The sequence below is a fragment of the Phalacrocorax aristotelis genome, chromosome 23 (genome assembly GCF_949628215.1).
Source record: "Phalacrocorax aristotelis chromosome 23, bGulAri2.1, whole genome shotgun sequence".
Lineage (NCBI taxonomy): Eukaryota > Metazoa > Chordata > Aves > Suliformes > Phalacrocoracidae > Phalacrocorax > Phalacrocorax aristotelis.
The window spans coordinates 6,601,152-6,628,297 of NC_134298.1; the positions used below are offsets into that span (position 1 = coordinate 6,601,152).

At 62.7% G+C, this 27,146-nt stretch overlaps 2 protein-coding genes across 3 annotated transcripts; one reads left to right on the forward strand and one right to left on the reverse strand.

The window, feature by feature from the left end:
* Nucleotides 1-2,287: 2,287 nt before the first annotated feature.
* CSF3 (colony stimulating factor 3) lies at nt 2,288-5,295 on the forward strand. The gene is made up of 5 exons (XM_075116542.1): nt 2,288-2,627; nt 2,977-3,146; nt 3,572-3,679; nt 3,832-3,978; nt 4,189-5,295. The coding sequence occupies exons 1-5, from the start codon at nt 2,612-2,614 to the stop codon at nt 4,357-4,359; spliced, it is 612 nt and encodes a 203-aa protein (XP_074972643.1). The 5' UTR covers nt 2,288-2,611; the 3' UTR covers nt 4,360-5,295.
* A 2,584-nt stretch (nt 5,296-7,879) lies between these two features.
* Nucleotides 7,880-26,963, reverse strand: MED24 (mediator complex subunit 24). 2 transcript variants are annotated; one of them, XM_075116756.1, is made up of 26 exons: nt 26,874-26,963; nt 26,493-26,666; nt 24,036-24,118; nt 23,475-23,513; nt 21,866-21,939; nt 20,476-20,699; nt 19,782-19,893; nt 19,135-19,285; nt 18,778-18,891; nt 18,020-18,067; nt 17,708-17,790; nt 17,251-17,337; nt 16,810-16,921; nt 16,061-16,203; nt 15,204-15,241; nt 14,445-14,527; nt 13,027-13,205; nt 12,802-12,901; nt 12,266-12,441; nt 11,907-12,171; nt 11,517-11,698; nt 11,119-11,212; nt 10,652-10,751; nt 8,725-8,802; nt 8,405-8,553; nt 7,880-8,254 (listed from the first exon to the last, which is right to left on the reverse strand). In XM_075116756.1, exons 2-26 carry the CDS (start codon nt 26,620-26,622, stop codon nt 8,138-8,140), a joined length of 2,961 nt encoding a protein of 986 aa, XP_074972857.1. In that variant the 5' UTR covers nt 26,623-26,666; nt 26,874-26,963; the 3' UTR covers nt 7,880-8,137. The 2 variants fall into 2 exon arrangements, with proteins under 2 accessions (XP_074972857.1, XP_074972856.1); XM_075116755.1 differs by having other exon boundaries at nt 26,493-26,631; nt 26,874-26,957.
* Nucleotides 26,964-27,146: the final 183 nt, after the last annotated feature.

The window sequence follows — 27,146 nt, forward strand, 5'->3', positions numbered from 1 at the left end:
GCCTGGCCTGCTCCTGCCGTGGGTTTGTTGTGACTGCATGCGTGTGGGGCTGACTTCTCTTGGGGGTGGGAGCTGATGTCCTGGCTGCACTGGGACCAGCCCTGGGAGCGCAGAGATGGGGGGCCGGGGCCTCTGGGACCTGTGGGGCAGCCTGGCGCTGAGCCAGGGACACCTGGGGGTTGATGGCAGCAGCAGGGATGGGTAGGGAACACCCTGGCTGGTGCTGACGGACACCAACTGCTCCAGCCCACAGATCCTCTTTCCCCAAAACTCTGCTGCTGCTGCTGCAGGCAAAGGCCAGAGCAGGGATGACCAGGACCGGCATGGCAAGCGTGGGTCTGTGCAGAGGAAGAAAAGGCTGAGCCTTGCCACCCCCTCACCCTGCTGTGTTAGGCTGGGCCCTCCTTGAGCCCCACCGCCTCCCGCAGCCCACCGGCCCTGGGTGATGGTGGGGACAGAGGACATACAGCCGCACTGGGTGGGTCCCAGCGGCATCTGGGACCAGCTGGCCTCATCCTCTGGGGAAATCTGGGAATCTCCCAGCACGCCCATGCTGGGCTGGGGGCTGAGGGATAAGCGTGGGGCTGCCCCAGGGCGACGGACGCAGCCTGTCCCTCCTCTGGGGCCACCCCTGGGGTCCCTGGGCTGGACCCCAGTGGCTGGGGCAGACCAGGGAAGACGAGAGCCCAGCCAGCGCTGGGGGTGCCGGATCTGGCACAGGGGACACCCTGGAAGCTCTCGCTTTGTGGCAGATGCTGGGAAGGGGCTGAGGGTGCCTGGGTCAGGCCCTGCGGAGAGGAAGAGTGGCCACGAGGGAGAACCACAGCGGGGCGGGTGCCCAGGACAGTCCCTGGGACTGGGCTGAGCAGTGCCGGCCCTGGGGGAAGATGGTTGTGCTGGGCCAGCTCCACCACCCGCGCCCCAACACCCACGAGGTTTCGGGTCCGGCCACCACTTCCTTCCTTGGAAAGCTGACAGGGGCTTTGGGCCCCACCAAGTGCTGATTCACGTCCCCCCACCCCGATTCCTGAAAGCACTGACCTGCTGAAACGGCAGCTCTGCGCTGGGGAAAAGGGTGACCCCCCAGGTGCTCAGGCACACCATGCAAAGCCCCCTCAATGGCCATGCACTCCGGAAGGGCCCTGGCTTCCCCCAGCTCTGGGGAGGGCAAAGGCAGAGCCAGGAGGGGGTTCTCCCAGGAAATCCCATGAACGGGCTCCATTGCCAAGGTCGTTTCACGCAGCCTGAAAGCAGAACCCTTAGTGCTGCCAGGTATGGGAAGAGGCGTCATCACTAGGTTTCAGAGTTAACACCTGCCTCGTGCTGGGCGAAGCCCTGGGCGGTGCTCACAGATTGGCTGCAGCCACAGGGGTTCCTTTCCCCAGCTGGAGGCGGGGGCAGCTCCCAGGGCCCGGGGGGCTCTGCCAGCTGTACCCCATGGGCTGGTCCCCGCCAGGCATGCGGCCCATCGCGGTGTGCACTGGGGTCTGCAATGTGCGAGGACAGGGCGGGTCCCATCCCCGTCCCTGTCCCCATGGCCTGCAGGAGGGCAGTGGTGGGACCCAGGCCGGGGGTTGGTGGTGCAGAGTGGGACCCCCACCCGGCTCAGTGCTGCCCTGCCCAGAGACCCCTCAGGCCCTGGGGCTGTGGGTCAAGCAGGTGCTTCCTGCGCCCCGGCCGGCCCGTGCTGTCCAGGAGCCGGCCCAGCTGGCACCGGCCCAACTGATCATCCTGGAAGCACTTGCGGGAACCAGCACGAGCCAAAATTCCCACGTCAGCACGGCGGGACCGCGGCAGGGCAGGGAGCAGCCGGCCCCGATCCCAGGGCTGCCCCTGGCAGCTGCTTCCCCGAAGGGGCAGGCGGGGATGGCCCCTCACCGGAGATGGGGGGAGGGGTGGGGGGAGCAGGGATTGGGCCCCTGATGCGGCCAGGCGCTTGGCACTGCACACGGGGACACAGAGCACAGCCCTGTAGCAGGCAGCGGCTGGCCCTGGGGTGCTGAGCCGGGATGCCGAGGTGCCTGGATGGGGGTCTTACCTTGGCCACCTCCAGCTGGTCCCACCACCGCTAAGGTCGCACCGCCGGTGCCCGCTCTGACGCCGGGGTGAGGGGCTTGAGCAGCTGGCGGGGGTGGTGTCCACATGGGCTGGGGATGGCGATGACCCCGGAGGAATGCCGGCTGTCAAAAGCCACCATCCCTTTACCCGGTCACCCATGAGTGACCCTGCAGTGCCGGACACCGGCCAGTGAGGCCAGAGCGCTGCGAGTGGGTTAATGAGTCACCAAGCCACCACCAGCACCATCCCAGCACCCGCCCCAGAGCCAGGGCTCCGCTGGGCGCCCGCGGCAGCACCAAGGGGTACTGCTGCCCGCTGCCCCGGGAAAGCCCCACCAGCAGCGAGGTGTGGGCAGCGGCCAGGAGCGCCCGGCTCCCAGGATTTGCATGTTGGTGATTAAGACAATGAGGCAATCGTCACTGTTGCCACATCAGTGTGAATCCCCGGAGCCCGCTATAAATGCCCTAATCGATGAGGCCGCTCAGAGCTGGGGCAGGAGCTGTGCCGGGCCGGGCCGTACTTGCAGAGAGGAGGAGACGCCAAGCCGGGCACCATGTGCTCCCTCACCCGTGAGTACCCACAGCCCCAGCACCCGCTGCACCCACGGCACCCATTGCACCCATAAAACCCACTCTACCTGTAGCACCCACTGCACCCGAGCACCCACAGCACTCGCTGCATATGCACACCCAGAGCCCCCAGCCCACTGCCCCGTGGCCCCGGCACCATGGGGCTGGTGGGATGCAGGGAGCGCCCAGTCCCTCTCCCCCCCTTTTGGTGGGGGTCTCTGCCCCTTCCCCAGGCTGCACTGGTGCCGCCATCCCTGGGGGGGGGCAGCTGGTTGTGGAGCCCAGACCCGGGCACTGGGTTGGGGAGCGGGGTGTCCCCAGGGTGGGCGCTGAGCCGCTGTCCCCGCAGGCACGCTGGCACTGCTGCTGGGCACGCTGCTGTGGGCGCCGTGGTGGGCGCTGCACGGGGCACCGCTGGCCGAGCTCTCGGGGGACCAGGACTTCCAGCTCTTCCTGCAAAAGAACCTCGAGTTCACCCGCAAGATCAAGGGGGATGTGGCCGCGCTGCAGGACGCGGTGGTGAGTCCTGGGTTCCGCAGCTGGGGGGGACAGTGGCTGTGGGCGCTGCGGGGTCGCAGATAAGGTGACCTTCCCCTCCCCGGTCTTATCAGCACCGCAAGGCCGGGAGCCAGCGGTGTCCCCTGCACCTCGGCCTCCCGCCACGCTGCTCAGCACCACGGTCCTGAGGCACCTGCAGGGGCTGTGGCCACGCAGAGCCCCGCTGCGCCCTCAGGAACATGTGGGGACCTCCCCGGGGCGTGCACCGGCCAGGGCAGCCATGCAGCAGTTTGCTCTTGTCCCGTCCCCATCTCACCGGGTGGCAGGTCCACCCCATCCCCTCCCGCCTCCTGGCTGGGCTGTGGGGGTGTCCGCACCCCAGGGATGGGGTGTCAGGGGGCAGCGGGGTCCTCCAGTCACCCTGACCCTGTCCCCTTCGGCCACAGTGCAAAACCTTCCAGCTGTGCAAGGAGGAAGAGCTGCTGCTGGTGCGGCAGGACCTGGGCATCGCGCAGGTGCCGCTGGAGAAGTGCCACAGCCGCACCTTCCAGGTGGTGAGTGCAAGCAGCCCACTCCTGCCATGAGCTGGCCGGTCTCAGCCTCGCTGGCTTCGCCGCTGCTTTGGGCAGCCCAAAGCCCGCCGTGGCTCGAGGCACAGTGGCTGGGCTGCGCCGAGCCCCGCCAACCACGCCGTACCTGCCCGCAGGAGGCCTGCTTCAGCCAGATCCGCGACGGGCTCCGCACCTACCATGGCTCCCTCGCCGTCGTCCTGGAGCTGCTGCCGGGGCACACCGGCACGGTGGAGACCCTGCAGCTGGACACTGCCAACCTCTCCTCCAACATCCAGCAGCAGGTGAGGGAGGAACAGGGGCTTTGGGGGGCATGGGGTAGGCATGCACGGGGTCTGCATCCCTGGGGGGACGGGGAGGGCACGGCAGGGACCTGGGGCTCTGCATCCCCCCCTGGGCTCGCACTAGCTCCGCAGGCACCGTTGGGACGCTGCTGTGCTCCCGGGGACGTGTCCGGGTCCGGAGCTGATGCCTTTGCCTCTGCCCGGCTGCAGATGGAGGACCTGGGCCTGGCCACGGTGACGTACCCCACGGAGAGCCAGGGCCCCCTCCCCGCCTTCTCCTCACACTTCCAGCAACAGGTCGGCGGCTTCTTCATCCTGGCCAACTTCCAGAGGTTCCTGGAGACGGCGTACCGGGCGCTGCGGCACCTCGCCTGCCTCTGACACCCGGCCCTGCACCACCGCACCCTATTTATTTATGCCCCAGCCTGAGCGACCTTCCCCAGGAGTGCCCGGCTTTTCCGCTTATTTAATATTTATCACTATTTAATATTTATCTGGCTGGGGATGCTCCCCCACCCATCGGCCCCCAAGCAGGGCGGCCAGCCCTGCGGGGGCATCCGTACACAGGTATCTGTGCGCAGCATCACCCTTGTTTAATATTTAAACAAAAGCGTATCTCTGCTACGAGGTTCGGGAGCTGGGCTGAGCCCCCGCAGCTGCCGTGGGCACCGCGTGTGCCTCGGTTTCCCCACGGTTCGCACAGGGCGCTGCGGGTACCCCTGCAGCATCCCGCCTGGCCAAGGGGAAACCGTCTTTGTCTGTGGATGAAGATGCTTCAGAGCAGCATCTCCCTGCCTGGGCTGCAGCCTGCAGGGACAGATCTGACAGGTTTTATTTCTATTAGGCATCATTATATTAATTAATATTTATTAGCCATTAGGTAAAGAGGAGGGAGGGGAGGACAGAGGTGCTGTAGGGATGCAGCAGCCTCCCACGATGAGGCTTTCCAGGGGACCCCCAGCACCTCTGGGGGGCTGCGGCTTCGCTCTGCCAGCACCCGTCCCCCCTTCCCTGCTAAACTCAGTGTATTTATTGCAGTTTAACTTATTTGCACCCATCTCCTGGCCTGGGAAAGCAGGGCCCGGTGGGACACAGTCTTGTCTGCTCTGAGCCCTGCCCAGCCCCCAGGCTTGTGGCAGCCCCCACTGGCCCACGCCACTGTATTTGCATATTGGAAATTTCACAGCCCGCCCCGGCAGGGGCTCTTGCGCGGTGCATTTTGTACTGTATTTATTACTGCAGCTGGGTGAGCCCCAAGAAAAATACATGTTATTTTTTTATATGCGATAAAAATGGAAATAAACTATTTTTGCTCCAGAGTCCGGGCTGTCTGCCTTTCCTGCTGTCTCCCGCCTGCATGGGGGGAGATGCTGCGTGGCCAGGGCACGGGGGAACGGGCTCGTTTCCACTGTGGCCACTGGCACAGTAGTGCCCAGCGCGGGTGAAAACCAGCATGCCCGGCCCTCCATGGCCCTGCAACGTGGCACAAGCCCCCGCAGGGCTGGGAAGCACCTGCGGGATGGCTGGGTGCGGCTGCCCCGGGGGCGGCAGCTTCCTCCCGCACCCGGCAGCGCCGCTTGGGCAAGAGCCGATTCCTAGAAAGCGCCGGAGCCCGCCGGCAGCACGGAGCCGAGGGCAGCAGCCCGGGGTCACGGGGAGCAGCCCTGGCACCGGCACCACGCCGGGACGCGCTGTGGGGGCTCACCGACACCCCGGCAGCGCAGAGCATCCTCGTCCCGCGCAGGGAGCACCAGGAGGGCGAGCACAGGTGTAATGAGTGCTCGGGGCTCTGCGGCGGCAGCTGCGGGGCCAACCTGGGTGCTGTGCCCTCACCGCAGGCCCTGGGCCTGGTGGCAGCTGGGGGACCCAGCCGTCCCTCTTTTGCTGCTGCTGCAAGAGGAATCTGCCTCAGAGCTGCCTGGGGACATGCCTGGAGCTCTCCCGGAGCCACCACGATGGGACGGGATTTCCAGCAGTGAGAAAGGCGAGGTGGATGGACAAATGGATGTGCTTGAGTAAAGCTGGCAGAGCCAGGAGCCCTGGGCATCTCCCTGTGCCCTGGCAAGCCCCCACAGCTATCGCCAGCCAGCCCCATGGCCTCTCCCCACTCCCCCGCAGGTTTTTGGCCACGACGGGCTGTTCCTGTGCTCCCAGGCTTGCACCAGCCCCGCTTCCTCCCACCAGTCCCATGCTCGCGTCCCATGACCGCCAGCATCCCTGCACTGTGCTCAGCCTGACCACAGCGGAACCGAGCTCCGGTGGGTGCCAGGGGGTCCCTGTTCCTGCCTTCCCCCAATTTCCCAGCCCTGGGAAGGGGCAGGCATGAGGCCGGAGCCCCACTGCCACCCACCGCCCCATCCCGGACCATCGCTGCCATCGTGCCTGTGCTTGTTTGGCCACACACCCTGCCTGCTGTGGCTCCCAGGGGAGCAACCGACGAGAGCCATTGCTCCTTCCTCCCCCGGCTTATCAGCACTTACAGGAAACGCCTTCTCCCGCTCCAGCCCTTTCCTGGAAGGTGAAGTGCCGGGCGCCAATGCTGAGCGCGGGGCTGCCACCGGCAAATATTGACAGAGCTGGGAAGGCCGAGAGCGCCAGGTCCTGCTCTTTGCTCCGAGCTAACGGTAAAGAGCCGCCCCTGGGCGAGCAGGCGCTGCCGCCGGCCCGGGCAGAGGGGCCTGGGCAGGTCGGTGCCAGCTCAGTGCAGGACTCATGCCCGAGTCAGGCCTGGTGGGGAGCAGCACGGGCCATGGCACAGTGCAGACACCGAGCCCGTGGGGGAAGCAGCCCTCACCCCGCTCACCCTCCACCCCGTGTCCCGCCCCGGTGCGAGCAGCAGCGCCACTGGCTGCTCCACCCAGCCCTGCAACCCACTCAGCGCCTGCCCTCGCACCAGGAGGCAGGGGGAAGGGGCAGGATGCTCGGGTGCGCGATGGCCAAGGACCGACTGCTCCCTGGGCCCACGGACAAGCACCCGCAGCCGCCCTGAGCACGGTGAGGCTCCTCGGCCAACAGCATCGGGGTGTCTCCCTCCAGCAAAGCCCGTGAGCAGCCAAGAGCTGAGATCATCCTGGGAAGCATGAAGGGGTCAGACAGGCCCTGAGTCACCATCTGGCTGCATTGACCCAAACCCTGCGGCATCTCTCCCCCAGCACCACCAAAACACTCGCTTCGGAACCCCCGACAGAGGGGCTGTGAACGCTGCTAATGCCAAGGAGGGGTAGGGGGCACAGCCCAGCCCTGGGGATGCAGCAGGGACCAGGCTGCGAGCTGAGCACCCTAAGGGGAAGGTTGGTGCCCAGCTACCCCAGGCACCGCTTCCCCCTTTCTCATGAGTCAAGCAGAAACCATAAATGAAACAAGCAGAGGCGAAGCCATCCTGGCCCTGCCACCCTCCCAGGGTCTGGGTTTCGTGACAGTTACAGGTGGATTCACCACCGAAGCAGCTGACTGGGTGCCGGGACAGCCCAGTGGAGGACATGCTCCCAGCTCAAGGCCAGTGCGGCGCTGGCAAGGCCACGGTTACTCACTGGCCACCATGCTCACAGCGGGGGACGTGGGGTGAACTCATGCTCACGTGGAGGAATTTCCAACAAGAATTTGCCTGCAGCTTACAGCACAGCAGGAAAGCATCTCTGCTCCACCCAGCTGTGCATCTGCAGCTCGCCAGCTGCAGGCACCCCCTCCCCAAACAGAGCATCGTGGGCAGCTCACCACCCTCCCGGGCTTCTCTGGGGTCAGGGCAGGGGCGTTAGGGACGGTGTGAGTGTGATGACCCACCCTTGCCCTGTGCAGGTCTTTGACCCTCACTCTCCCATCACCCCCCACCCCAAGATGAGGGTTTGGGGAGCCCCAGGGCCTCGGGCTGCAGTCAGGAAACCAGAGAGAAATGAAGCAAAGCTCAATTCTACAAAAGAACTGAATTAATTATAGAAAAAAAGCAGGGGGTTTGTCTCAAGTCTCTGAAATCCCATCACGAGGCAACAAGGGGATGCTTCTGGGAGGCCGAAGGCAGAGGGAAGCAGCACCCAGGCAGGGCCCACGGTGACAGAGAGGCTGTCCCAGGCATCCCAGTCGCAGCCCAGCATCGAGGTTCTCACGGATTTCCCAGCAGCTGCCCGGCAGCCCGCTCCTGCACGGCAGAAGGGAGGTGCCCCGCTCACAGCGCAGCGATGGCCTTGGCAGCGACACGGCGGCCCAGCGGCAGGCTGAGATCCGTGATGGCCAGGACAATTTTGGGACTGGACATGGTGGACACTTTCACCAGCTCCGAAACCTGTCCAGAGAGAGGAGAAACACAGCTGACTCACAACAGCGCTGGAGACACGAGAGCCGGGCAGCGGGACTGTGTCTGTCTGTCCCGTGGGACCGGCGCCCCAGAGCACCCCGCGACCAGCGGGAAGGATGTCACGGCCGCAGGACCCACCATGGTGAAGGGCATGAACTGGAGGATGCTGCCACGGCTGCCCTGCTCCAGGCAGTCCACGCACTCCTCCATGAACCACTGGACAAACTGGGTGTGGGTGCCGGCCGTTTTGGCCCCCAGGATAGAAGAGATGAGCAGGAAGAGGTTTGCTGTGGAGAGAGGGAAATATCAAAAGCCAGGCTGGTTCAGGGAGGCTGGGGGTGGCCCAAGCCTCCTGCATAGGGGACAGCTCCCCACCGGTGTCTTGGCACGGTTGGATCCGACCCCAAGGCCAGGCCTTGCCCCTGGGGACCCCCCTGGGGATCGGGCCCCACCATTACCTAGCACCCTGTTCAGCGGGTCCCTCATGCTGACGGTGTGAAGCTGGGAGGCAGAGAGCGAGGTGCTCATCGAGCGATCTGTTGGGGAGGAGAACACGCGTCAGGCTGGGAGGAGGCTGGAACGGCCTCTTGGCCCCCTCGGCTGTGCCAACCTGCCCACCCTGGCCAGCTCCGGCCATCTGAGCTCACCCCACCCTTGGGCTCGAGGAGGGGCTTTGCTATGAGTTACCCCACGGAGAGGGACAGGTTTGGACCACGGCCCTCAGCGCTCTCCGTACCCAAACGAGCAGAGTCTTTGCTGCCTGGGCACATCAGAGAGGCACAGCAGGCAGGCCGCCTCGGTCACCGTCCCTCCGTGCCGGCGTGCGGGCAGCCCTGGCAGGCAGCGCGGGCCCACGCATGCCCCAGGCATGACGGAGCACAGCAGCCCAGGGAGGGCTCCACACGCCGCCACTGCTGCTTTTGGGGTGTGACACTTTGCTCTTGCACAAGCCAGATCTAATCTGAGTCTGACCAAGTTTAATGACATCTCCAAAGGGTAAGCGTGAGTGAGACCATGAGTGTGCGCCTCTGCTACTCCCCGCTCGGTTTTAATTGCAGCAGTGACTCGTCCCTGACGCTCCGCGAGGGCACGAGCAAAGTAACGCAATGTCACGATCAGGAGAGAACAGCAGCGCTGTGCCAGGGCGAAGCGACGCGCACGCTGCACATCCTGTGCACGCTGCCTGCAGCGCAACTGCCTGGGTGGAGCGAGCCAGATGTTCAACAGCTGCACAGCAGCACTCAAATCTCACTCTCAGGGTACAATTTAGCTACCAGAGCTAGGGCACGTCCAATGCACTAGCAGCAAATCTTGGGACAGACCAAGGGGATTCATCGGACCCAAACTGTGAAGCACCGCTGGGTGCTCCTGTGGGAGAGGAACTGGGTCATCTCAGGTCCAACGGGACACGAATCTCCTGGGAAGGCTCTTGTGCAGACCCCATAGAACACGGCTACTGCCAAATCAGCAGGAACCACCTTGGGCTGCTCTGAGGATGCTCACCAAAAAAAGAAAGCCCTCCCACACTTTTCTCATGGAATCACATGAGGTACATTGCTGCAGGAAACAGCATTTCCACATCACTGTAGCAAACAGCCGAAAAAAGTCCTGAATGTCACTGGAAAGAGATGGAACTGCCTCAAAACTTAAAAAAAGAAAGGGAAAACCCCGTATTTCAACAGTAATGAAACCAACAAAAACCACAGGTTGATGGATGTGTTGAAAACTAATAAGTAAAGAGTAACTTAGGATAAGGGTATCAGGAGAAACAATGACCAAGGAACATCCTGACTCACTGCCCATTAGTCCAGACAACATATGTGGGAGCCGTGACAGCACCCTGCCACGGCAGGAGGACACGGACACCCCCCAGCACGTCCTGCCGGAGCTGTTGCAACCCACGGTACCGCGCTGCGGGGATAGACATGACTGTAGGACTCATCAGCTCCACTCTCTGCCTTGTTAACAACAGTGGAATTTCAGGATTTAGCCACAGACATCAGGAACGTCACCTCCTGCCGCTCTTGCTGCAGCACATCAGCTCTTCAGTCCCACGCAGACTGGCTGGGGGTGACAAGGCTCTAATAAAATCTCCCTGAGCCCCTTGTGTGTGATGCACGGGGTTGGGCGGCAACGTCACAGAGGGAAGGTGTAACCTCATCACCTTTCCCAAGTTGTTCTGATCAGACAGATAAAGAGCTTGACCTTTTCTAAGTGCAAAAGCTCCAGGGTAACTCAGCAACACACGCTCGAGCATTCTAAATCTTCACCTGGCCAGCTTGGGAAGAGAAGTGTTTTTGTGCCAATACATATTTCACACCCAGAAATGAGCAGCGAGGCAGGACGGTGCCGTCCCCACGAGCTGCCCTCCCCGCCCGCACTTACTGGGGCTGGAGAGGACGTTGGCGTCTTCCTCATTGGAGCTCAGCAGGCGCATGAGCTTGGAGGGCTGCGTGTCGTCCAGCGGGAACAGGCTGATGTAATCCTGGCAGGGGCAGAGGGGGTTCAGCCCCACCAGCCCCTCTCTGAGGGGGGACCCTGCCCCCTCTCCCTGGGGCTGATGACCCACCCTGGGCTCTGCACCAGCCCCATGGCCCAAGACTATGATCTCTGCTCACCCAGAGCATCTCAGCCTGGGCCAACCACGTATGGACCGTCTCATTACAGCTCCCAGAAAAGAGAAGGGAAACCTCCATCTTTTAAAGTCAAAGGACCTCAGACAACCCAGAGAACCCGGGTAGGGAGCCCGGTCTCAGCTACCCACTCCTCCTGCCACCATCCCCTCCCACAGACACTGCCTGCTCTTGCACACAGAGAGCCTCCAACCAAACCCTGCTCCACACCGGACACACCTCAATATCCTCTCGGTGCCTCTTCTTCTGCCTGGCGGACGCCTGGCCCTTGTTGTGGGAGGAGTAGGAGCTCAGGGCACACCAGACGGAGAGCCTGGGGACAGAGCAGGGACACTGCGAGGTGCTGCCAGCCCACCCGGATGACATTGCATGAGCAAGGGAAGGCAGCAGAGCTCAGAGTGTGCGCCGGGACGGGATATAGCAGCTCCCTCCTCAGTGAGAGGCAGCAGGGAACGGGGCTCAGGACACCAGCGTGTCTGCTCCTGTCAGCGCTGTGCCAGGGCCAGGGTGGGAACCAGGCAGCTGGGACCCCTGTCCCAGCACAAAGCATCTCCCTGTCTCCACAAAGAGGCCCACTCGCCCCAAAGGAGAGGGTGCCTGCAGGTCCGGGGTCTTACTTGGCCAGGGCCTTTCCCGGCGGGTCCATGAGGGTGTGCCACTTGGAGGAGTCGGTCAGCAGGTTGGGCAGGATGTGGCCCAGCAGGGTTAGCGTCAGCTGCTGCATGTCCAGGCAGAAGATGGCATAGAGCAGCTCCACGGCCCGCAGCGTGTGCTCCTTCCGCGTCTCCTTCAGCAGCTCCTGCGAGGCGCAGGGCAGGGCTGAGGGAAGCACTGGCACGGCTGGGCCTGCCCCGCTCGCCTCCAGTGCCCAGGGCTCTGACAGCAGCCAGGCCAGCCACAACCAGGACTCCTGGGCAGTAGGAGCATGGGCCAGACCCAGCAGTCCCGGGCTCAACACCCAGCCACGGCACTGGGGGTCACAGCCACCTCCCTCCTCTACCCCATACCTTGACCAGGTTGTTGCAGAACCAGTAGACGCCCCCCATGTGCAGCAGGGTGTCGAAGATGTGGATGGAGTGGCTGTCAACCCAGCCCTTCTCCAGCACCTTGGTGAACACGCTCGTCAGCACCTCCTTGATGGGCTTCTTGGGAGGCAGCAGGTTCCAGTAGGGGATGGTGTCCATGCCCGTGGAGGGGAACTTGATCTGTGCAGCTGTCTGCTGCAGGACGTCCGCACACATGTGCTCTAGGATTGAGCTCATGATCACCACACTGCAGCAGAGAAAAGACAGGGTCACGCAGGGCCCAGCAAGTGAAAGAAGGGCAGGAGACGGCACGGCGCAGGGCCTGGCACACTGGAACTCACCGCTCGTTGTAGAACTGCAGCGTGTTCTCGCTGTACAGCGGGGTGGCCAGCTGCCGGATCATCTGCAGGGACTTCTCCCGCTCATCCAAGCCCAGCATGCGGACGTGGGCCACCAGCCAGGCCACCGCGCACACCGCCATGCTGCACACCTTCCCCTTGATGTTGTCTGTGATTTTCTAGGAGAGGGGAGTGGAGGTAGATGAGCACAGTGTGGATGGAGAGGCTTTATCTCAGCATCACCTCCCGGGGCTGTGAGCTGCAACTGCAGGCTCCAAGCCCTTCTCTCCTCCATGGGGTGAACCTGCCCCTGCCAGCCCCACTGTCACCAACAGGGCGGTTCAGGGCAGCATCAAGGGGCTGGAGCCATGTCAGTTCCCCACCCAGGACATAAAAGAGCCAGTGAGTTCCACAGTGGCTGCAGGAACATTCAGGGCAGAGAGGGGACCCCTGCCCTGCTCAAGCCTTGGCCCCTCCTCAGGACACAGCGCAGCGCCAGTACCCCGCTCTGCCCCACACCATCCTCCCACCAGGCCCACCTGGATCGACTCAAAGGTGAGGACGCTGTTCTCCCAGGCATTGAGGATCTCCAGGATGGCGGCCGAGATGCTCAGACATGCCTCGTGCCACTTCATCTGCCTGATGGGGAAGAGTGGGGGGGCTTCAGGCACGCATTCAGAGGGGCCATGGGGCTGGGGAAGATGGGTTCTCCCCTCCCAGTCTGCCCCGGCGTGACAGGGCAGGGGCGCAGGCTGAGCTCTTACACTAGCTTCATCTCAGAGGAGTTGTTGAGGAGGGCAACCAGGGCCTCCACCTTGGTAGAGTCAGGGCGGAAGCAGGGGTGGTCAGGGTTGAGGATCTTCCCCTCCTCGGGCATGCAGGTCAGCATCCAGGTCTCGAAGAAGGGCACCTCACCCGGCGGGCTCAACTCCGACAGGATCACCTGGAAGGGAAGCAGCACAGGGTCTGCCATGTGGCCTGCATCCCGCAGGGACCCTGCTGGGGACCCCCACCCCGGGGAGCTCATGGCTGGGGGAACAGCGCCGCCCTGTGGCCTGCACGTGGAGGCAGGCACTGGGCAGCCCCCAGTAAGGCACTGGTTTGCGGGCTGCGGTTTTCCACCTCTACCGGAGGACTCCCCGGGGGACCACAGCCCATCTCAGAGCAGTGCACCAACAGCTCCCTTCGGGGAGCTGCCAGGACAGGACCGGCCCCACGGGCTGTGGGTGTGGCAGCGGGGTCTCCGTGTCCTGCTCAGAAAAGGCCACCCGTCCCCTGCCCGCCGAGCCGTGCTCAGGGTCCCCAGCACCGGCTGGCCCATGGCTCCATGGGGTCGGGGCACAGAGCCCGGGGTCAGGGCACACAGCCCAGCTGGCAGCCAGCTGGAAGGGCTCCCGGGGGGAGACAGGAGCTGGGAATCCCGCACGCTGCTTCCTCCCTTCAGCCCACCATCACCCAAGGGACGCTATTTTCGTCAAAAAAGTTTTGCACATCTGTTCAGCAGCAGCTGGTCAGGAAAGTCGCTCTGGGCCGGGCTGGGGGATAAGACTTCATCAGACAGCCCCGGGCACGTCCGCTCCAAGCTGCCTCCAGCCAGGACTCCCCCTCCCCGCTCCCCAGGGCCGGCCGGGCAGGCCCCCTCCCACCCGCCTTTTGCTCCCTCTCCATGTTCCCGGTGTTTCGGTATCGTTTTTGTCTCCCAACACACACAGATGTCGAAACCTGGAAAATTTTCATGCAACCGAAGTGCTGTTTCCTGAGCGGGGCTGCAAGTTCCTCCTCTCATGGGGGAGGGCTGACGCTCAGCCTGGCTGCATGGGCCCCTCCCCGGCCAGCCAGTCCCAAACCAGAGGGGCAATGCTGGGAAAAGGCCGGTGAGATCAGAGCCAGCCCAGAGAGGGTGCGGAGGCAGCATTCCCACCGATACCACGGTACTGCAAAGGGAACACAACCAAAGCCCTCAGGGAGGCTGCAGCCACCCCCTGCTCCATCGCCTGGCGCTGACAGACCCTGCAGGGATGGATTTCTACCCGCATCAGATGAACGGCGCTGGGTGCTTTACCCCACGCAGCAGGGTGGCTGCGGGGATGGCGGCAGGCTGGCCACTAGAGGAGGCTGGAAGGCTGCAGCACACGGGCTGCGCTCGCCAGGTCAGAGCCCCATCCCCTCGGAGGATGCTTACCTCCGAGCCGTAGGTCTGGGCCACATGGCACAGCATGAGGAACGAGATGTCAAAGAGCAGGGCCCGAACCGAGGCTGCTTTGGCTGAGGGAGGAGAAACAAAAGCTTGAGGATCTCCAGCCTCAGCACAAGGAGGCAGGCAGGAGCCCTGTGAACTTGGGGACCAGGACCCTGCTTCCTCCAGGCAGCTTTTCTAACCCCCAAGTGCTGTGCGTGAACAAGGGCTCCAGGCGATGTGCCATGTGTCTCCCTCCACGCCATCCGCCTCTGCTTGAGCCCTCAAAAGCAGATTTGGCCTCCCGTTCAGTAGCTCCAGCACATCCCAGGGCTCCCCCCGTGCCATGGAAGGTCAGAGCACTCAGCAAGTTTCATCACATGCAAATGCAGTCAGAGTCCTTATCTCGGGCTCTGTGCTGACACATCACCCCTTCCAGGGAGGGAGCCCGGGCAGGGCCAGCCCCAAGGGGCCCCACGGGCTGGGTCGGGGAGAAGGAGCTCTTCCCCACAGTTGGGAAGTACATGCATGTGCCACGCGTGAGGGCAGGGGGTGCCCGGCAGCCCAGATCCCCACTGGCACCCAGCCACGTGCCCGTGCCAGGCTCCCTGCCGGCAGCCCCTAGCCGGGCCCGGCACAACTAGGCTCGCTCTGGCGCCACGGCTAGTCCCAGCTTAATCCGGCCGGGCTCTGCGGCGTCCCAGCACGTGGCAGTGAGGGGAACGCAGCTCAAACCACCCCGCACACGGATGCGCACGCACTTACAACTTTCTCCATTGAAGTGCCTCGTGAATTCGTTCAGCCTAGAGGGGGCAGAGAGAGCCACAGTGAAGCGTTATCATCACGTGAAACAGGCCTCTTCCCATCCCCGAGACAGGCGGGGGGCTGCCCCTGCCCGCAGACCCCTTCCTGTGCCCCATCCTAGCGCCCAGCTCTGTGCCCCGCACGGAGGAGGGGAGTGGGCAGGGCCTGGCTCCGCAGACACCCTCCACACAGCAGAGGTGAGCTGCCTCCTCCCCTTGCTCCCCTGCAGCAAAACAGGTCCAGCAACGCTGCTTTTCCCCACACCCAGTCAGCCCGGCGTTTGAGCGCGTCCTCTCGCCAGAGCCAGCTCTGCCCGGCTACGTGGGGATTTCCGAGCACGGTGCTCTCCGTACGGCAGCGGCACGAACCCCCAGATGCAGCGAGCACGGCAGGGCCGCGCACCCAGCCAGGCGGCACAGTTTGAGCTGCCCCAGACCTCCCCACTCAAGGAAACACATCACGCAGCCCCAGGCGTGCTGGTGCATGTGCTCTAACCAGGACGCAGGCGTCTGGGGACTGAAGGCGCACACAGCGAGCGCCCCGCATGCGAGGCTGTCCCAGTGCCTTCACTTTAATACCCTTAAACCAACCTGACTTCGATTCTTTGTCCTGTTCACACAGAAGCAAAGGAGAAGGGGTGCTGCTAGGTGCAGTGTCCCTGAGATCCCAGCCCTCCCCAGGGCTCTGCTGGATCCAGTGCTGCAGAGACACTGGGCCAGAGGCACACCCAGCGCTGTCTGAGGGAGAGCTTCGGGCTCTGTCCCCTCACCCCAGCCCCGCCGGTCACCAGGGACAGCGTTATCGAGGTGCACACTCACTTGATGAACTTCCGAGCAAAAGATTTCAGCTTGCCCGTCGCTGCTGCTGCTGCCAGCAGCAAGTCCAGGCTCTTTCCAGACAGCATGTGACCCAAGACCCCCAGCAAGCCCTCAGGGGACTTGGAGTGATCCGCATCCATGGTCTACAAAAAAAAAGAGGAAAGAAAAGTCATGGGGAATGTGTGCTACAGAACAGCAGTAAAACTCCAGCCATGGGGGCAGAGTTGATTGGCTGCCAGAGCCGTCCCGTGGGGCCTCGGGATGAGCAGGGACCCGCTCGGGTGGGTGGGGATGGAGCCCTCCGTGCCCCAGGCACTGCGGGGCACGGCGCAGGGGAGAGCCGCAGCACACCAGGGCAGCACGACTGGCAGCAAAACATCCTCTCGCGCTCAGTGGCGGCGACGCAGCCAGGGTGGTGCAGGGACAGGGGTAGTCCCTGGGGACCAGGTGAGATGCACACAGGGAAGCGGCTCAGAGCAGGACGGGCAGAGCTGGCTGAGCTCGGGCTGCTGGCACTGACAACAACGTGCCACCTGATGACTCCTCTGGCTTCCTGGGAAGGAGGAGCAGAGCTCCTGGTCTCCACGGCAGAGCAGCAAGGCTGGGAGTGATTCCTCCACTCCTCTACCCCAGCGCAGGGTGAGATCAGGCACCTCCCAACCACCCCGGCTGCCTGGTGAGACCATTACTGGAAACAGACTCTGGGGCTGAGACCAGCCTGCCCAGCAGGGATGCAGGAGGGGACTCACCTTCAGGATGTTGGTGACAGTCGGCTCGGCCCTCAGGATGAGCCCCGGGTTTGGCTGGATGTTGGCATTCTCTGCCGATTTCAAGCGCGGAGCGTGTTCTCTGTCCGCCGTCCTGGGGGATGCGCAAAGAAGGGCCAGTGAGCAGGAATTTGTCGCCCTGCCTCACTTGTCCCCACGCTCAGCCACCTCCCACCCACCTCCACCATCGGCACCCCTGAGGGAAGGCCACCGCCTCGGGCCACCACGAGCTGCCACTCTGAGAGGACAGGCTTCGACTGTACTGTCAACCAAAAGCAAAGCCTCGTCCCTCCAGGCCACAGTGTCCCAGCTGCCGGACAGCCAACGGCATCACAGCTGGTCCTTTATGCTCCCCCCCAAAGGCAAACAGCAAGACGAGGTGCTCCAACCCCACTTGGTTACCCAGTTTTGAGGGGGCTGTACCGTTTGGCAATCAGATTGGTCGTGTTGGCCTCCGAAAGCAGCCCCTGCTTGCTGCACTCCTGCAGGAGTAGATTCATGCAGTCGCAGCTGAAAGAGAGGGGAGAGCACGAGCCTGAGGGACAGCATTCCTGCTGCCCCAAGCAGTGCCACAGGACAGGGGGACTCATGGGTTGCCCTCCTGGCCCTGCTCCCACCCATCTGAGGGCACTGCAGGGCCAAAAGCAGCTCCAGATATCACACAGCATCGCCAACACATGAATCAGCTGTCAGACACTCGCTGCCTTGCTCATTTGGCAGCACCAGGTCCTCAGGAAGAAGGAATTGGATCAGAAACTAAAAAAGTCTTGCCAGGAGCTACCCCAGCACCCTGTATCACAGCTCCCCACAGAGAGGATGGCACAGACTGGCCACAGCCTCACAGTGCTGCAGGTCAGCCCCAGACACGGCGAGCACTCACTTGCATCGCTGATCTGCTTTGTCGAGCAGAGGGGTAAGCTTCAGCAGGAACTCGAAGGCACAGTTCACATCCTCGGTGAAGTCCTGCCATGCACAAAGCCAAGCACTCAGCTCGGAGCACTGCTGACACAAGCCCACCTTCCCCTCCCACACCGCCCTGTCCGTTAGAGGAAGGTTTTTGGGACATAGCCCGTTTCCTACCCCAGCCACCCCTGCACAGATTTGGTCAGGCACCAGCACCACTGTGACAAACGCAGCTCGCTCACGCACACAATGCAGTGAACAGCTCCAATCAAAGGCCCTCGAGACTCACCTTCTCCCCTTGGGGATACTTCTTGAGTTTAACCAGGACCTGGGGGATCTGAAAGACATGAGGCATGGATGAGACTGACAGAGACAGACCCCATTCTGCACTCAGGACCTCCCAGCGACACAGGCAGCAGGAGCCCACGTGAAACACGCCTGCAAGCAGCTGCTCTCCCAGCCCAGGGAAAGGAGCATTTCTGGAGCAGCCCATGTACCCAGGGGACTTTATCCCCCCACCTCCCCTCTGCAGGGTCCTGCCACTGTCACGGGGAGGCGCAGAGCATGGCCACCTCTCAACAGCCGGGCAGAGGACTGAGGCTGCAGACGAGCCCAGCACAGGCCAGAGCATGTGTCAGGCCTAAAATTACACGCAGATCCCTTTTGTCCAGTACAAAGAAGGGCAATGAAGCAGACTGCTCCGGGGCTGCCCACTGCTGAGCTGCGGGAGCTTCAGCCCTAAGGCTGCTGTGACATCCTTCAAAGGCCACAGTTTCCCCCACAACATCCCAGAAAAGCCACTCTGCAAAACAAAGTGGGGCGGAGCTGAAAAGAAGCGCTGGACAGCAAAGCTGATGCTCAGCGGGTTGCAGGAAGGCTGCCGCAGGCTCAGCCGGGCCAAGGGGGAACCCCAAGGGGCACATGGGGGGACCGGAGAACTAATTGCCCTGCCAGGGTTCGGTGCTCAGCAGGGGCCAGGCGTGCGGGGAAAAGGCAGCAGCAGGCCCGGGCTCGGAGCATTGCACTTGCGGCGGGGCTGGGCCCTACCTTCAGGAAAGTGAAGGCCGTCCACTTCAGCTCCTCCGTGCCCTCCGGGGACTCGATGAGGCCCACAAAACAGGCCTTCCAGATCTCCAGCACAAAGAGCGGGGAGGGGATATGCTGCAGGGCACACAGACAAAACCCTCCAGTGCTGGAAAGGCAATAAAGTGACTCCCCCAACCACAGCCAAACCCTGAACCCCCTGCGAAGGTGTTGATGGGCTCACGCTGCTCCCTGCAGCTGCGCCCATGCCCTTGGACCAGGATCAAGACAGGGAGGTGCACAGCACAGAGCTGCGGCGAGGCCCTGGTCCCACAGCCCCCAGGCCGCCCCGAGCAGGAGAACAAGATGCCACTTCTGTACCTGCATCCTCTTCACCATCATCAGCTGCTCCACCAGCGGCTGGGTCTCTCCCGTGAGGTTCATGGTCCCCTCCAGCAGCACCACAGCATGCACAGTGGGGAAGCCGACCTTGTTCAGCTGCTCAGAGTGGACTGAGAGCATGGTGGGGATGCTGGGTGGGAAACGACAGCACAGGGTCACTGGAGCCTTGCAGGAACAGATCCTTGCTCCTCCCGCCCCACCCTCCCTTCCCAGCCAAGTCCCAGACCTTTGCTATCCTGCATCTCTCCGGGGCAGGACAGCTTGTAACTCCCATGCCCTGCAGAGGAGCCCTTGGGCACAGCCGAGCCCCTGCGCCACAGCCCAGGCCCTGGGAGCAGCTCCAGGGGATCTGGAGCAGGGACAGCAGCTCTGGTGTGGCCAGAGCAGCTGATGGATGGTGAGTGGCCCCAGGGGCACCTGAGGAGCAACCCCTGGGTAGGACTCCTTTGCAGCAAGTCAGCACTAGCCCTGTCCCCTCTCCCACCCCAGGGCCTCTCACCAGCCCCAGCCCACTGCCAGCACAGGGGTCCAAGCCAGGAAGGGACAGGAAAGCAGGGAGCCAGCATGGAGGAGGGCTCAGACCCATTTTACCCTGCAAGCCCGCAGAGACAGCAGCACAAAGCTACCTCTTGATGAGGGAGATGCAGTCGTCAGCGTGGCTTCGCAGCGGGGAGTTGCTGAGGCTGTTCAGGTTCTCCCCCAGCTTGACGAGGGACTGCTCCACGGCACTCCAGGAGGCTGGGGAGGGAGGGCAGGCATTCAGTGGGGGGACAGTGACACACTGAGAAGCCAGGCAGGCTGGCTGCGAGACCCATGGCAGCACAGAAGGCCTCCTGAGGCTGGGGCTCCCCGCCAGGCCCCACAGTGAGCAGAATCCAGCACACCTTTGCAAACCCAAGCCGAGGGTCTGCGTGCCACCCAGCAGCTCCTGCTTCAGGCTTGGCCTGGCACAGCCTCTTGGCCAGATGCAGGCACCAACCGAAGGTGCAGGGCTGTGCCAGGCACGCTGGTGGAGCACAGGACCTGCTGCGCGCCCAGGAACAGCTCACGCAACCTTCACATTAATTCTGCTCCTCTTCCAAGGGCAGCCCAGAGGGGAGGGGGCAGAGGGTGGCACAGAGCCAGGGAGGAGACGGTTACAGCAACAGGGCTGGAAGATGGATGGGCTTGGAAGCCGCAGGGACAATGCGGCAGGAGCCGGGCAGGGGGAAGGGAGAGGTGGCAACGACATCTCCCCAGGGCTAGCAGCGACTAGGAGGAAGCCCTGGCAGCAGCCGTGGGCAGAGCATGCCGTGGGGCAGGGCAGGGGCAGCGACATACACGCCTCCTCCAGCTTCGCAATGTGGATCAGGGCACGGTTCTTGGTGCTGCTGAGCATCTTCTGCAGCCGCTCCAGGCACATCTTCAACTGGCTCTCAGCTGCCACCTGCTCCAGCGTCTCCTTCACCTTCTCAGCATAGAAAGTCGCGCAGCGCAGGAGCCAGTTGAGGGCACTCATCAGCGCTCGGCAGAGGCCAATGCACTCCTCTGCTTTGCCGTGGCAGCTGGGAAGGGGAGAGAAACAGGACTGTACTCACCGTGGGCTGGGCTATTGCCCCAAGGGAAACCAAGGCACAGACACCGGGCAGCCTGGGGATCCAGACCCACATCCCGTGTGCCCAGCCTGCCCGCCGGCTCCTCTGCCACAGATCCCAACTTGCTCAGCCCACAAGCATCCCCACTGTGCCAGGGGAAATAAAGCCTCCCCAGTGCAGCCTCCTCTCTGGCCACTCTACTACAGGGAAACTTTCCAAGCCTCTAATCAAATTATCTTGCTAAGAGAGGCTCAGCATTGATCAATGTGCTGTGAGAGGTGAACGCTTTCCCCTCCTGATGCACAAATCATTGGGGCCAGAAGTTTTGATCAAATTAAGCAGAGGATCAGATTAGGCAGGGACTGGATTAAGTGGCCGGCTCTGCAGTTGGCCAGCAACAGCTCCTTGTCAACATCTGTGACTGATGCATATTCATTGCTGCTGCTTCATTTCATGTAATTGAAGAGCTGCTACCTTCAGCCTTCCTCCTCCTCCTCCTCCTGCTGCCCCCCGCCACACGTTCTCTGATCCAGCCTCCCAGAAGAGGCTGTCAGGGGTTAACAGGAAGATTTCTGAGCTTTCTAAAAAAGTTTTTGTGGCCTGAATGGTCTGGGCTCCCCTGGGTCCTCCAACACCAGCGGAAGAGCACGAAGCAAAACAAGGCAGCTGCCTGGAGTGCCTGGGGGAGCGCAGGCAGGACCGAGAGCGCTGGCTGAACAGGACATGTAGCCGGGGCCCTGGGAAGCTGCAGAAGCCACACAAGAGAAATTAAGCACTCTGAGGGGCCGGACACCCTTGGCCACAGGGCTTACACTCACCCCTATCTACCTGAGCCAGGCAGGAATATCACAGCAGACATGTTTATCCCAGAATAGGTGGGTTTCTAGCAGCCTCCCACAAAGCTGGTGGGTTTTTTGGACTCCCTCTGCTCTCCCCGTGCTGGCACTCGCGTGGCAACCCGGCCTGAGGCAGCCGGAGGGGGACAGCAACTTGGGTATGGATGCGAAGCTGGAGGGGAAACCTGCCTCCCTCTGCCAGGGTGAGTATCCCCGGCTCAGTCGGGCCCCACCAGCTCCTGGCACCACCCGCAGCACAGCTGGGGATGAGGAAGCAGGGCTGGAAGGGCCACACCGTACCTGAGGCGGTCGCAGAACATGTCCATGATCTCCAGCAGTGACTGGACACACAGGTCCCGGGAGAAGTCATCAAACTAGAGCAGAACAAGGAAGGATTTCAGATGGCAGCTGCCGGGCTCCAGCAGCTCCAAAAACAAATGCAACCCCTTCCTCCACAGGCTGGGCCAGGCGCTGCCGGCCACAGGACGCTCGCCCTGGCAGCTGCCCAGCAGCCACTCGAATAAGAACTAGGTCAGAGCTGTCCAACAGCCAGGTCATGCCCTCCCGGGGTTGTAAGAGGCAACCGGGCCACAGAAGCGGGGATGAGGCTGGGTTTTCTCGGCAGCCTCCCCGAGACAGCGGCGGGGGCCTGAGCTCCGCTCCCTGCCGGCTGCCTTGACGTGGCGGTGGCTGGGCGCCAGCCCGCGTGCCCACCCTCGGCTCGGCGGGGCTGGCAGCGCACGCCAACAGCCTGGCTGGCCGCGGGGCCGGGAGGGCGATGGGCAGCAGAAGTGCGGTTCCCCGCCTCCTCGAGGAGCAGATGGGGCCGCCCCGCCGGGCCGGAGCTAGCCCGCAGGTCTGCTCTCAGCCCATGCTGATCTGAAGGAGGAAGATTCAGCTGTCAAGGTCAGCTTTCTGCCTGCCCTGCCAGAACGAGCAGCAACGTGCGACCAGGGGAACGGTGACGTGCCTGCGCTGTTTGGAGCAGACCCGCCGCTGTGCTCGGTGTCAGACGGCCGTACACTGGCTCGACCTTCCCCTGGGAACGCGCCCACCACCCCGGATCGGTGCTAAGCCACACCAGAGGGGTTCCCACCCTCACCGGGGCTTTGCGGCACATTTACAGCACAGCTCTGAGCTCAGCTTGCGGCACCCCAAAATAATGCCAGCACCACGTGGCTACCGGTGCCTTTCTCCTCCAGTCCCCCACTAACCACAAGATGGGAAGAAAGAAATTACTCTCCCTTAAATTATTTTTCCTTCAGATCAGAGGTCACCCTGACAAGGCCAGTGCCTGGGGAGGGCGGGGGCCTGACGCAGCCTGCAAGGGGCTATTGCTCCCCATGGAGCAGCCCCAAACGCCGAGCGGAGTCAGCTCGGCAGGCGGCTGCAGCGCGCTTGCCCCCATCGAAGTAGCACAGGGACGCTGAGCACCCATGGGAAGCTGGCTGGCCGAGCAGGGCGAGCGGCCGCAGCCGTGCGGCTCTCGGTTGCTGGCAGCCCTCCCTGGTGAGCGGCGCTGCTTTTCCATCGCCAGCTCCGGATCCCCACAGCACTGCCAGCGCCGCCGGCCACAGAGGGATGTGGTTTCCGGCAGCCAAGGCGTGGTTTACACGCAGGACGCTGCGGGGCAGGAGCCTGCCAGGCCCCACACGATGGGGGGACAAGGCTTTCACACCCGCAGCCGTCTCTGAAACCAGAGCGGGACCCGCCAGGCGCAGCAGCAGCCCATCCCCACCGGGCCATGGAAGGACTTGGGTGCTAATCTGCACTGTCTGACTGCTGCTGACTCAGCAGAGGATGTCGTTTTCCACTTGACCTATATTTAGTGAGAGTTGTGGGGAGGGAAATAGATACGTGGGTCACAGGGAAAGAGAAAAACTTCAGGCAGCACCTATCAGAGCCGTACCTTGCTGATGGCCGTCAGGACCGTGGAATAAGACACCATCTACGAACAAAACACAAAACCAAAACAAACCCAGTGCAGCAGCGTGTTAGAGGGTGACGTTTGCCAGCGCGGTGCTTGTTGCTGAGGAACGGCAAGGTCAGGGCACGGCCCTGCTGCCTGTCACCACAGACGGGGCTGGGGCGCTGACCCGGCACAAACCCAAACAGACATTTTTAGGTGATCGCTGTTTTGTTTTGCACAAACTTTAGGCGATATTAAATGCCGCGCTAAGAAAGCGCGGGGCTTACAGCAAGCGCCAAGGCTCTCTGAGAGCAAGGATTTCCACCCGCGTGCAGCCAGGCGATGGGCAGAGGCTCTTTATAGAAACCTCCCTGCCTTGGGCCCACACCAAGCACTCCACCGCCCACCCAAGCCCAGGGGAGACAGAGACGGGAGATCGGGGTGTCTGCCCACCACCGACTCCGCACCCCATTTTCTTTGCCCACCTAATTGGGGCTGTGAGGTGACACCCAGCAGCATCTGCAGCACGAGGCAGGGAGGCAGCGCGGGGAGCGTCATTACCTGGGAGCTGATAGCATATTTCAGGTAGGACAAGATGAGTGGGTTCGGTGACGGCCCGATCATGGCCTGCTCGAGAAGCGCCTCTGCAAGCAAAGGAGAGGGGCCGGGAGGTCCCATGTCAGCATGTACGTGGTACAGGGGCACACAGATACACGCACGCTCTGCCCTCGTCCCACAGGAAAGGTGGCAAAGACAAATTGTGCTAACCACAGCAACTCTGCACTGCTCTTCCCTGAAATTACCTGAATCCCACAACTTTCTAATCCCCACTGGCAAAAGCCTGTAAATAATTCAGGCAGTACAAGCAGCCTCCTGCTAACTCAGCTCTCCATGGGCACCCTGGCCCCAAAACAGCGCCTGCTGCTCTCCAAACACGTTCCCCTCCCTCCCACGTCCTGCCCAGGAGGCTCTTGCATCCTCTGCCGAGTGACTTTTGCTCCAGCACCTGGGGCTGAACTCTGGGCAGAAATCCCCTCTAACCTGGGACCAGCCCCACACGTCTGTCCCTCACTGCCGCCGGCTGCCTGCCAGCACCAGCCTGTGGACACTGGAGGGGCTCTGCCCGTCCTATCTGCTCAGTCAAGCCTTTAATTGACCATTTGAACTATGGCAGAGCGCAGAAACCACCTCCCAAAAGCAGGCCCCGGGCTGCGGCACAGGCTGTAAGTAGGTCAAAGCACCCAGATGCAAAAGGGGGCAGCAGCCGTTTGGGAAGTCATCGCCCCAAAGACAAGGAGGAGCAGCAGCCGTTGCCGGATCCCGACCGCGGGAGCAGGAGGCTCCCTGGGTCTTGCTCGAAGGCTGAGACCTCGGCCAAAAGCATCTCGGCTCGAGGACAGAAGGCTAATGGCAGCCTTCCCCTCCCCATCTAATCAGGGAGTGTCAGCACGAGCCAGCCACATGCTGTTACCCACTGCAGACGTGTCAGCATAGATTTGCTGGGCACCGCCGTGATCCTGGCAGCTCGTGCCAGCTTTTCCTCCTTTGTAGTTTAAATCTGAAAGGCACGAGCTTGGGAAAGGACAGCTCTAGGGCTGCGGCAAGGCAGGCGGCAAGCGCTCCCGAGGCAGCGGTTGTTACAGACGTCAGGGCCTTGGAACAGCCTCCCTGCACACCCACAACACTCGCGCTGCCCAGGATGGCGTCGGTGTCAGCATCCTGCCTTTTGCAGTGGGGGAAAAAGGGACCAGGCACCCTCCTGCTCCTCGCAGAGGGGCTGCTTGGGCTAACAAGCCTTTTCCCAGCAGAGGGACAAAGAGTTGGCCAGGAAATATCTGTTCCTACAGAAATCATAGGGACTGATTATCTCTGGCCTTGCTTTTGGGGATATGCAGGCGGGCCTGCGCCAAGCGCCCCATGGGCCTCGCTGCCTCAGCGAGTGGAACAGGACCGGCACCAGGGACCCCTGGGGACCAGCTGGCCAGCAGAAGGGCCAGCCCTTGAGCCCCCAGCACTGTGCTTGCAGCCCCTGCCCCGTCGGCTGTGCCAGCCCCCCCAAGCAAATCCATCTCCCCAGGGCTGCCCCACAGCCACAGCCAGGCCCCACAGCTCCAGCTCGGCTCCTCCAGCTGACATCGCTGTGGGGTTGGGCACGTCCATGTGCTGACCCCACCACGGGCCACAGCAAGAAGGGGACAAACCCAGCCTGAGGAGCTCAGCTCTGAGTGGCAAAACCCACCATCACAGGCCAGACACTGCCAGGAAATAGGATGGAGAGAGTTAAAAAAAATCTGCCAGGGAAAGGTCCCCCGCTTTGGTGGGGCAAGGAGCACTGCTGCCTGCGCCAGGGCTATTTCCCTTTCAACCCCCCGGTGCAGCAATCCTCGAGCAGCGCTCTGTTTATTTATCCAGGGCTTGCAAACACATGCTTGCTGCACAGGAAAAAAAGAAAAAAAAAAAAAAAAAACAAACTAGCAACAAGTCTCTATAATTGGCATAAAAGCTTGGCAAATCTTTAAACCGTGGAGCGCAGCGGGTACCAGCGTTTGGCAGGATTTGTGTCAAACGCCCTTGAATAGGGACGGGAAAAGAAACCCTAATAAGCAGGGGTAGGAAGCAGCCTTCGGAGCAGCACCTGGCTCCTTTGCAGCGCGTTTCGCCCCCTTGGCTAGACATGCTGACGAGGCAGCTGGGATCGCTACCCCCTCTCGGTAGGGGAAACTGAGGCAGCTGGCGGGGTGCTGTGCGCAGCCGGGTGGTGAGGGGCACGATCCCGGAGCTCTGCGCCGGCAGCGTTTCGGCACGTGTCGCTGCAGCCAGCGGCGATCCCAGCCCTGCGTCGGTGCTCCCCACCGTAGGCTGAGCTTTAGGCCAGCTTAACCACTGGGTCCATCTCTGAGCTAGGCAACAGGACCACCGGAGCATGCAGAAAACCCCATCCGCCCCGCTCCCACGCCCCTGCTGTGCCCCCCAGCCGCCTCCAGCCCCACGGCTCCCCCCAGCCCCCCGGGCCCGGACCTGCCAGGTTGAGGATGTCCCAGGTGGCTCCACGGGGGAAAAACCGCTTCATATTTATGGCCCACTGGTAGTCGCTCCATCGCTCCTTCCAGGCCTGCAGAATGGCCTGCTTCAGGTTCACCACCTTCATGGCCGCGCTCTGCAGAGGGAGGGTGTCGGGGTAAGGTCGAGGGGCTGTTTTGGGGAGGGGGCGAAAGGATTGCTGACACCCCCGAGGACAGGCACAGGGGGCCGGAGGTTATGGGGGGCTGCGGGGCCCAGCGGCTCCTGCGGGCAAGGGGAGGCCAAGGCTGGGGGCTGGGCCCCTCCCAGAGCGGAGAGGGGGGGTCTCCGGTGTGGGTGCCATCGCCGGAGCCCCCAACCCCCTCCGCCACCCCTCACCTTCGTCCCGCACCGCGGCGACCGGCGAAGGACCCTCTCAGCGCCTGGGCACCGCCATGGTGGGACCTGCGAGCAAAAGGCGCGCTGATTGGACGGCGGGGCGCGGCGGGGCGCGGGGGATGCCGGGAGGTGTAGTTCGGAGCTGGGAGGCGTGCGAGCGGGGGGCGTGCAAAGGCACGGGGGTGCAAAGGCGTGGGGGTGCAAATGGATGGGTGTGCACATGCATAGATCTGCAGGCACGGTGCATGCAAAGCCATTGGTGTGCAAACGCGT